The sequence below is a fragment of the Paralichthys olivaceus genome, chromosome 6, assembly GCF_024713975.1.
Source record: "Paralichthys olivaceus isolate ysfri-2021 chromosome 6, ASM2471397v2, whole genome shotgun sequence".
Taxonomy (NCBI): Eukaryota; Metazoa; Chordata; class Actinopteri; order Pleuronectiformes; family Paralichthyidae; genus Paralichthys; species Paralichthys olivaceus.
This window is the reverse complement of record NC_091098.1, coordinates 27409723-27420647: the sequence shown is the minus strand read 5'-3', so window position 1 is coordinate 27420647 and position 10925 is coordinate 27409723. Positions and strand designations below refer to the sequence as shown.

General features: G+C 46.5%; 1 protein-coding gene across 4 annotated transcripts; it reads right to left on the bottom strand.

Moving 5' to 3' along the window:
- Positions 1 to 132: 132 nt before the first annotated feature.
- On the bottom strand, positions 133 to 10614 carry trim101 (tripartite motif containing 101). 4 transcript variants are annotated; one of them, XM_069527274.1, is made up of 13 exons: positions 10063 to 10613; positions 9568 to 9767; positions 7159 to 7343; positions 6389 to 6563; positions 6202 to 6297; positions 5958 to 6035; positions 5729 to 5884; positions 5392 to 5414; positions 5096 to 5220; positions 4533 to 4885; positions 2904 to 3809; positions 2398 to 2517; positions 1010 to 1148 (listed from the first exon to the last, which is right to left on the bottom strand). In XM_069527274.1, the coding sequence occupies exons 2-12, from the start codon at positions 9748 to 9750 to the stop codon at positions 2431 to 2433; spliced, it is 2367 nt and encodes a 788-aa protein (XP_069383375.1). In that variant the 5' UTR covers positions 9751 to 9767; positions 10063 to 10613; the 3' UTR covers positions 1010 to 1148; positions 2398 to 2430. The 4 variants fall into 4 exon arrangements, 3 of the variants coding, with proteins under 3 accessions (XP_069383374.1, XP_069383375.1, XP_069383377.1); XM_069527273.1 differs by lacking the exon at positions 2398 to 2517 and having other exon boundaries at positions 133 to 1148; XM_069527276.1 differs by lacking the exon at positions 2904 to 3809 and having other exon boundaries at positions 10063 to 10607.
- Positions 10615 to 10925: the final 311 nt, after the last annotated feature.

Genomic DNA, 10925 nt, shown 5'->3' with positions numbered 1-10925 from the left:
TGTTAGCAGATGGGACATAGACACACAGACTGTGTGTTAACATTACCTGGGGGCTTGTTCACTCTGTCGGTGCTGTGGATGACGGATGTTCCACCTGGACCCCGTCAGCTAATAAACAATAAAACCAATCAAGTCGGTTTAAACTTTATTATTATACATTTGTCTCGTGGCCACAACAACAAGGGAGACACACCAGTGGAGTATATGAGGACATTTAATATATTACCAGTTTATTTATATATCAAACCAAAGTATCACACATGAAGAGAGGGAGGGTCTCCAGATCAAGAGGTCATGATTGACAGCTCAGACTGACTCATGATTGGTGAAACGTGACTATGGGCGTGGCCTCAATACCACAGCTCCACGATCGCTGCACAGACTCTGACGCCGTAATACGTCATCGCCACAACATGGCAGCGTCAGCCTCGCTGGTCCTTTGGTCTTTTTTCTGGATGGAAAGTTTCGTCCATATTTATTTACAGAGTTTGGCAAATACATAGTACCACATACTTTCCCCTCATACTTGTACATCTTTTACTACTTGTACTACAACTAGTTCTACTTCTGCTGATATTCCAAATACTCCAGGATTCCTTCTCTCTGCTGAAGTCAGAAACCTTGTGAAGACCTTTATTGTGAAGGATGACGACTTCCATTCAAAAGAACACAACGATTTTCAAAATAAAGCATCAACAGACGGGGTCAGTCTTTTCTCCTCGGACGCTCAGAGATGTCTGTTGTCTTCAGTTCACAGACGTGCAGAAGACAAAGAGTCACAGGTGAAGTTCAGCAACTTTGAACTCAAGTTTTATACAAACGAGTTTTCAGTCTGAAACTGACTCTGGAGTGAAGAGCAACTTTCTTCATGTCGTCTGTAAAACCTCATCTCCAGACCTCCCTCTCTCTCTCTCTCTCTCTCTGTCTCTCTCTCTCTCTCTCTCTCTGTCTCTCTCTCTCTCTCTCTCTCTCTCCGTCTCTCTGTCTCTCTCTCTGTCTCTCTCTGTCTCTCTCTACTTCCTCTTGTGGAGCGGGTTTAGCCATGAAAAGTAAAAACTGGGTCGGCGAGGAGCCTCGCTGAGGGTGAAGGAGGAAGAGGAGGAGGATGAAGAGCTGGTCTCAGCAGGACTCCTGGTCTCATCCTCCATCTGGAACGAAGCACAAGTTATATATAAATAAATATTCAGCAAAAGACACTACGACACTGTGAGACTAGAGCTGTCACTCACACACAGTCAGAGATACTCAACCACAGGTCCAGGGGCCCGAGACGTCTGGGGCCCGAGGCGTCTGGAGCCCGAGGCGTCTGGGGCCCGAGGCGTCAGGGGCCCGAGGCGTCAGGGGCCCGAGACGTATGGGGCCCGAGGCGTCAGGGGCCCGAGGCGTCTGGGGCCCGAGGCGTCAGGGGCCCGAGGCATCAGGGGCCCGAGGCATCAGGGGCCCGAGGCGTCTGGAGCCTCAGGACCAGAGCATGTGTATAAAGTGACTGTTCTTATTTGTTATATCAAACAACTTCAGAGAGTCACAGGAGCAGAAGCCGACACACAACGACCACAAACACACAACTAACTTAGAGACGAGACACATAGAGACACACGAAGAGTAGATCCTCCACCACACACATGCAGGTGGAGTGAATGCAGCATCAAGCATCAAGTGCAGAAAGTAAACAACTAAATGAACATTGAACCTTTAAATACGAACATCTGTTCATAGATTCAAGGTTTTCTGAACTTGTGTTTTGTTTCCACCTGAGTTCATCTGTTAACGCGTCACTTCCGCTGAGAGATGTTTCTAATGGTTCTGAACTGTAGTAACACAGTTTCACCACAGGGTGTCAGCAGCAGCTGTTGACAGAGAAGCTGCTGCACTGTGAAAACATGGCGGCCTCCGTAGAGAGGACCCCCTCCTGATGTAGAGATAAAGTATTTAAAGATAAAGTATTTAAAGATAAAGTATTTAAAGATAAAGTATTTAAAGATAAAGTATTTAAAGATAAAGTATTTAAAGATAAAGTATTTAAAGATAAAGGGGCACTTCTAGGGTAAAGAAACAACAATTTGAACAATGTAGATGAAACACACTATTGAGAACATTGCTAGGATTAATTCATATTACATTTCTGCCAATAGATCCTTTCACCTTAATCTTACACTCTGGACCTTTAAGTTAAACTGAGACAGGTCAAGTTAAGTTTTGTGTTATAAGGTCAATTTCTATTTCATTATTTATTCCTCATTTTCATTTTCATTGGGGGAATTAAAGTCAAAATACAGATGATGCAATTTATTATTATTATTTTAATTAATGAGCAGCTACTCTTAAGGAGAAACACGGAGCACTTTCAGAATAAAAGGCTGGACGATCACTTCCTGCAGCGGGCAGGTGCTCGTGTACCTGAGCGGTGCAGTGACGCGTCTCCTGCTGATGTTATGTGCAAATGAAGCAGCCGATGTAAACCCACACGTTCTGAAGGATGAGCAGGAAGGCCAACAGGTAGAAGAGCAGAGTGACAGCCTGGAGAGAGATGGAAACAGAGGGGGGGCAATACAGGGAAGAAGACAGGAAGAAATGTGGGGGGGGGTGAAAATGAAGGAAAAGACGACGGGGTGAGATGAAAAGATTGAAGAGATGGAGGATGGAGCTTTATGTTTTGTTCTTCTACTTTATGTGTCATGGTTTTCATCCGTCCTCCATCTCAACACAGACAGAGACCAAGAAGAAAGAGCTGGTGATGGTTCAGACTGAATCTGAAAAACAGAACGAAAGAAAGAAAGAAAGGAAAGAAAGGAAAGAGAGCGAGAAGGACGGAGGAAGGAGAGCGGAGGTGCAGGCAGCAGAGGAGTGACAGAGCCTGGTCGGTGATGGTAACCACGGTGATGATGAAACCAGATGACACTGACCTGGAGGGAAACACAGGACGTTAATTTCTCTTCACTTTCATCAACACTCTTCCTGCTGTTCTCTCCATCCTCCAGAAACCCTGAACCAGCCGGGTCTTCTCCGGTCGTTCGTCCACAGATTTCCTCCCTGGTCTCCACATCGTCCCTCAGCTCCTCACGTCTGTCATCCGTCCAGACGTCTCCTGTTCTCTCAGCTTCAGAATGACTCAGCCTCTTCTCCCTCAGACCTGAGATCTCTCCTCCTCTCTGCTCTGGATCCTCCGTCCTTCCGTCCCCCAGCTTCCCTGAATTCGTCTCCTCTGGTGTTAAACTTTCCTCCTTCAGGCTGAAACTTTCACCCTCGGTCTCCGGTCGACACAACGAGGCCTTCACGTCGCTCTCCTCCACGAATCCATCTTCTCCTGCTCTCTGCTGCTCGTGGGCAAAAGTTATAAAAGCTCCGTCAAACTCAGAGGACGCCTCACGTGACTGTGACTCACCAGCAGGAGGCAGGAGAGGGACACGTGGCGAGGACAGAGGGAGCAGCTGATCGTCAGACAGGAGCTGGGAATCGTCCCGACTCTGTGGACGTCGTGGTTGGACCTGGAGATCAGACGCCACCTGGAGGTCAGAGGTCGTATGAACGTCAGGCGCCACCTGGAGGTCAGAGGTCGTATAAAGGTCAGACGCCACCTGGACGCCATTGTGAGGCTCAGCCTGGAGAGTGCCCCCTGCTGGTTGTGTTGAGCACATCATCATCTGTGTGTAGCAGCTGCTAAACCCAGTGTCTGCTCCATCAGTGTCCTGCTGCTGTTCTTCTTCTTCTTCTTCTTCTTCTTCTTCTTCTTCTTCTTCTTCTGGTTTTCCCTCCATCTCTCTCTGTGTCGTCCAATCAGCTGTGACCCTGATTGCCCCTCCCCCCTCACACTGATTCATGGAGGACAGATAAAAGAGTTCAGAGCATTTTACAAGTGAATCAACAGGAGCAGCTCAGCAGTGAACCTGCTGGACGGAGGTGAAGCAGCACTCGACCACTTTCTTTAACTTTGTGCTGAAGAACGTTCTTCTTTCCTCTCGTTCGTCAATGACGTCATGACGATAATTAAACTGCGTCACTAATAAAATCCTGTTCATACGCCGATGCCTCAGAATCAACATCATACTAAGATCACAGATAATATCAGTCACAAGTGTTTTATACCTTTGGTCATTTTAGTAAAAACACAATGAAAGTACTTTTTTATTAATTATTATTTTCATTATTCGTTAATCGTCCAGTTACTTTTTCAATTCATTAGTTTGTTTGTAGAATTTAACAAAATAATGTGTATTTGGTCCGACCACAACCTAAAAATATTAAAATAATTCTTATTTAAAAACTTGAAATTGACTATTTTTACATTGTTTTATTTGAATTTTTTAAGATTTGTTTTTATCCGTATTCTTCCATAAGTTGGCAGAAAAATATAAAAAATAAATACAGATAAAAAAATAGAAGCTTTCTGGACTCACTGTTTGTGGTCAGGTCTCATTAAGTCGGTTTTATTTATAAACCGAACTCATTTCCACGTTCAAAACTTCTTCTAGTGGCTGAAACTGTGAAAGATGAATTTTACACCTGAGTCAAAGTGTGTGTATTTTGTGCGGTACCTGTTGTGTGCTCATCCCCTCCGGTTCACACATGATTGTGTCTTTAATGGAGTCGGGAGCTGCACATCCCTCGGCCTCGTCGCCCTCCACCGTCTTCTCCTTGTGGATCTGAGCTGACCCTTCGTCGTTCTCGTCTTCGGGCTGCGGCTGCAGTTCGGCTCCTGCAGGTTCCTCGTGGTCCGTCAGCAGCTCTGGATCTGGAGCTGGTTCCTCTGGTGGTGATGTCGTCTCTTTAACCGGTTCTGCTTCAGGCTCCAGGTTCTGGCCGGACGGCTCCTGATGGAGCTTTGGTTCAGAGGGTTCTCTGGGTTCCTCTGGTTCCACATCTGGTTCTTCAGGAACATCCTCCACAGCTGGAAACAAAGAAAACCTGCTGAGACCCAACGTGTGCGTGGATTTCTTTTCTCTTGGGTTCAGTTTGAGGGAGTTTTGATGTGTTGACACTCGGACTAAGATTTCCAGATCAATCAATAATCATAAGAATCTGATTATATAGAAATGTGAACATGGAGGCACACAGTCCCAGTCCATCATTGGTTTCTGAGTGTTTCTGGTTTTCTTACCTTTCATGAAGTCGATGCTCTTCAGAGCTCGCTCCTGTCGACTGAAGTTAAATTCGTACGGGCTCAGATTCTCGTAACCTGGTTTCAGCGTCTCGGTCGGACAGGAGCCGGTCGCTGTGATCACCCTGAAGGAGCGTCAGGGAGGGAACAGGGACCGAGACAGAAGATAACAACGACAGGTGATTCTGCTCAGCAATTCATTTGTTGTGTGAAGAAAATACAAATTAAGAGTCTAAGACAGACGTGAAGCTCGTGCAGAAGAGTCAGGCGATAAAACCTTTTTATTTCACACTCACTTTGTGATGAGCTCTCTGGAACTCTGAAGAAAGAAAGAAACACTGATCACGTCACATTTTTCATATCTTCACATTGATTCACATCTTTATCTGAAAAGCTTCACCTCTGTTCGTCTGGTTTCATAGATTCTCTTTGTGTTTCTAATTCTCTTTCTGACCATCGACGTTTCACACAAACAAGTTTCTATTTTCTACGCTGATGATTTCTGATGTCACAGATTCTCCTCTGACCTCATCTGGTCAATTTCAAATTCAGACAGCAGCGGCCTGACGCTGATCTGTCCCCTCACCGACCTTTGGTTTCCAGGATTCACCTGGACGCTGGTCATGAGCTCACCTGGACAAACGCAGCCATGTCCGGCTCGTCCATGCTGCTCGCTGCTCTCTCCATCAGTTTGGCATTGGCCTCCACGCTGTCCCCATAGCAACGCACCAAAGCCTGGGCGTGGCCCGTCTTCTCCTCCTGCTCGGAGCTGATTTGCTGAGTCATGGCCTGCGAGGTGATAACGATGACTATCTCTATACGTGAGAGCAGTTCTACTCTACATCAACAGAGTCTGTCTGACCTTGTGTCTCTGTCCCAGGATGGACATCATGTGCTGGAACCTGTCGCACACACTCTGTTTCTGAGCCGCACAGTTCTCCTGTTGAGAGGAGCGAGAGCACGGACGTCAAATATCTTCATCAAACAATCAAACAAAAGTTCAGCTGCAACATCACACTTCACCACTAGATGTCACTAGGTTCTACACACTGGACCTTTAAATACCTCGTGACTGGTTCAGGCTCTAGCGACAGATCGGATCTCACCTCGATGTTCCTGCAGGTTTCCTCCAGCTCGTCGATCAGAGTCTGGATTCTGTCGTTAACCGTCACCAGAGCACCGACTCCTTCGCTCAGCTCGTCCTGAGAAACAAGCAGAACTTCTAACTTTCATTTTACTTTCCACCTCTTCTTCTTCTTCTTCTCTGTCATTGGTCCGAGTGTCTTCACCAACCTTCTGCTGCTGGTAGACGTCGGTCAGAGGAGCCACCTCGCACGACCGATGAGCCCCGAACACTTTGCAGAGAGAGCAGGTGGGAACCCGACAGGTGAGACAGTAGATGTTCACCTTCTCGTCCTCGTGGTCCGGACACGTCAGCTGAGCAGGGGGCGGAGCAGGAGGGAGGAGACTGGACAGAGATTCAAACACTTAGCTCTTTTTACAGGAAGTCTGTTTCCTCCCATTGATCGATGACAAGAAAACAGGTTTTTAGAGCTTGACGAAGACATGTAGCAAATGGTTGGAATCGAACCTGCGGCCGCTCTGACCAGCAGAACGTCCTCGTCCAGCGAGTTGTTCTTTAAGAAAGTTGAGGAAACTATGGGTGGGGCTTGCAGCGCTGAAGATCCCTGATTGGTTGAGTACTCCAGCATCTTATCATCAGTGTTATTATGAAATGAAATCAATTCTTCATTAAGGAATTCGGTTGTTTGAAAAGTGCTGGTCACGATTTGAATCTGCTCAATATTTACTGCTAATATAACGTTATTGCTGTTGTGTAGTCTTCTGCTTTACCTCCACCTGGTGGACTGGAGTGGAACAGCCTGTCAGTTGTGTGTACGAAGCTTTTAGCTCCTGATGTAAAAGTTCCGGTACTTTCAGTCGAAACGGCTAAAAACACTTTCCACCAACTGTTAAATAATTCTAACCTTGGAGAGGATTTACTGCAGAATAAAAGAGTTCGTTAAATGTTCCTATTAAACTGAGCATATGTGACTTTTCACCTCGTGGCGTCGCTGGTGTTGTTGCTGACTTCCTGTTTGTAGACGTCGATGATGTTCTCCACCAGCAGGTTTCGCTGAAGGCCGTAGACGCCGTGGCGATCCAGCACGACTTCGTGTCTGCAGGACGGACAGCGGAAACGCCCGCTGTTCACCAGCATGGTGGTTCGAGCCTGGAACAGCGAGGGCTGGCACAGACGACAACCACAACATTAGACATGTAAACACTCGTTTCTACTGAACTTCTTCGTTAGCCTACAACACAGATGCATGCTGGGATTTCAGTGATTCAGGGCTTCACAGCTCAGATAAAGAATAAAGTGAATGGATGAAACTCGTAGTTATTCTCTCATCCTGCTGATTTGGTCACAGTGACTCTGACGACTGACAGATGACGGTGAGGCTCACCGCCTCCTGACTGCAGCTCCCTCGCCACAGCGGTGTCCACGCTCTGATGTTACACACAACCAAAGGTCAAACGATCAACTCATCCATCGCTGTAATTTGTTTTGGGAACTAAAAGTGTTTAAAATGCCGCCACGCTGTGTCAGTGAGGTCAAAATAAAATCAGCCTGGAGCTTAAACAGAAAACAAGAAGTGAGACCGATTAGAGATTTGAGAGCCTGGAGATAAAGAAGCAGAGAGACAGAAAGACGAGAGAGAGATGGATGGAAGGTCGGAGGAGTGAACGTCCTGAAATAGCCGCTGTAATAAGCCTCAGCTGCTGCTGGGCCGGACCGAGGCTCAGAGCCCAGCACACAAACAAACCCTGACAAACACTGAGCTGCTCCGACGTGTTCCACTAACGTCACGACAAAGATCCAACGAGTCAACGTCCAGGAATCACTTTTAACACCACATTCTAAATGTCACGCTTCAGAATCATATCGTGTGAAACGAGAACGAAAAACCTGAGGTGCAAAGTTTTTCTTACATATTATATCACATGAGTTTAAATCAACGAATCCTTCATCCGTTCATCCTGTTTGGATGAATTAGCTCTGACGTGAGGTCAAGTGAAGTGAGGTCAAGTGAAGTGAGGTCAAGTGAAGTGAGGTCAAGTGAAGTGAGGTCAAGTGAAGTGAGGTCAAGTGAAGTGAGGTCAAGTCTTTTCTGTCGCAGCAGCAGGTTTGAATCAGATCTGTTGGTTCAGATCAGCGACTGAAAATTAAGGACGAAGTGTCTCCAAAAATTAAGCGAAGACATTTCAGACACCAACGCCGCCATCTTTGTGAGCGGCTCCTCGCTGGAGTGACGAGTTGAAAAGGAGACGACACTGAGAGCGACAGGATGTTTACTCAGTGAAACAGGATGTTTACTCAGTGGACGTCTGCTTGTTCATGCATGAACACAAACTAACGAACTGTGAACAGAGATTTGACTCCAACACGAACGCTGCCATCTTGTGGTGATGACGTCTTTTGGAGGCGGAGTCTGTGCGATAGTGATCGTGGAGCCGCATGATCGAGGTCGATACTTGACCACTGTCGGCCATCTTTTTTTTTTTACACTCTGTGTTTCTGACTGAAACTAAATCCAGCGTCATAAAAATCCTGCTTTTAGCTCAGAACCGTAAATCATCTCCAAAAGTAAAATGAAGGATTTCTGTGAATTACACGGACACAGTCTGAACCAGTTCCTCGGAGGAGGAGGAGGAAAGTGTTTCCAGGAACACGTCTGTAGCATGTTCACAGACATGTTCTCATGAAGCTCAGTCAACATGAGCAGGAGATAAAAACAGGTTTCAACACGTGACCGAGTGTTAAAGGTGAAGAAACGGATTCTTGGACAGAGCGTCACGTCTCATTGTGACTCTACCTGGAAACGTTTCATCTGCTAACACGGAGGAGGCTGGTTTATACTGCAGCCAGCCACCAGGGGGTGACTGAGACGTTTGGCTTCGGTTTCGGGAGCCTTCATGTCGTCCATCTTTTTTTAGGTAAATGTTCGATGAGAGCAAACGTAAATGTTTGTCAAGACTGAAGTTCAATCTGTTTCTTCACGTCGAGAAATCAGAAGATTTATTTTCCTGAATCACAACAAATCACAAAACTGAGAATAAACTCTGAGATTAATGAGCTCAACTGTTCATATGACATAAACTGAGTCTTCAGCATTTTGATGGAGAGAAAAAGTGAACTAGTAAAGTCCTAACACACACACACACACACACACACACACACACACACACACACACACACACACACACACACACACACACACACTAACAAAGGCTGTGAATGTAGGTCATGACTTAATTTTTTTGTCTGTGAGCAAACCAGTGACACATCCACACATCCCATTATAGACACTGATAATCCACTGCACACACACACACACACACACACACACACACACACACACACACACACACACACACACACACACACACACACACACACACACACACACCTGGTACAGCTCGTTGGCACACTTCCTGCACAGGTTGTGTTGACAGGGCAGAATCACCACTGGCTTGTTGAACAGCTCCAGGCAGATGGGACAGATCAGCTGTTTCTCCAGAGTCGCCAGAGCCGCCTCCCCCTCTGCTCCTCGGCCGGCCTGCAGGACGCTCAGGTCAGCAGGCAGAGACATGGCTCCACCGAGTTCACCTGGTGACACACACACACACACACACACACACACACACACACACACACACACACACTGATGAGCTCCAGCTCTCTGACGTCACTCAAAGAAGCTTCGAAGATGGAAAATCTCATCAGCAGCAGAGACTCAGAAATAATCTGTATCATCTCACAAACACAGAAAAGATTTCATCATATAAAAAGTAGCTCCATGTTTTTGTGACTTCATGTGAAACTCAAATTTCACTGTCGCGTGAGAATACAGATGAAAACAATCTAAGCTCTGCATCAGTTCTGTGTAATAATGTCGACTGACCTTCCTCTGATGACTCTGATGAAGATGTGGCTGAAGTTTTCTGTCCAGTTCTTTTCCAGTGAAATCAAAGTGACTTGATGAGGCTCTGGGTTCGTTCTCCTCCAGATGAGCCGAGTTGCAGTTTGACTTGTGTTTGGTTTGATTTCACTTTGGCGTGACGCTGCAGAAACACTGTGACGCGTCAGAAACACTGTGACGCTGTAGAAACACTGTGACGCTGCAGAAACACTGTGACGCGTCAGAAACACTGTGACGTGTCAGAAACACTGTCAAACATCAGCTGTCAGCAGGAAGTGAACGTCTCAGTGATGAAACATCCGTCACTTCAGGTCCAGACGTCAAAGAGACATGAAGCAGCTTCTTCTTCTTCTCCTCTGACGTCCTCGATCAATCTGCATGAGGCCTCGGTCTCTCTCGGTCTCTCTCTTCCTCCCTCGCTCTCACTCTATTTCTCTTTTTTGTTCACAAGTCGTGACTCTGAGGTTTGTCTGTTCGCAGCTTCCTCACCATCCACAGGAGAGAGAGAGTGTGTGTGTGTGTGTAACAGTAGAAAGAGCACAGCCCGGCATGGTCTTAATCTGTCCACATACCAGCCACTGCCTGATATGGAGTGTGTGTGTGTGTATGGGGGATCATTTCAGGGGCACTGAAAATTGACACGCAAACTCCCACCTCACCGACCCCTCCCCCCAATGTGTCCTCTTTCTGTCTCTCTCTCACTCACACACACACACGCACACGCACACACACACACTCTTTAATCTCGAGGAACCTGTTTTTCTTGATCCTGTTCAGTAGAAATAAAAACTGTGAATTGAAAGTAATTTAGTTGAGCACTTCATCATTATTATAATCTTATGACA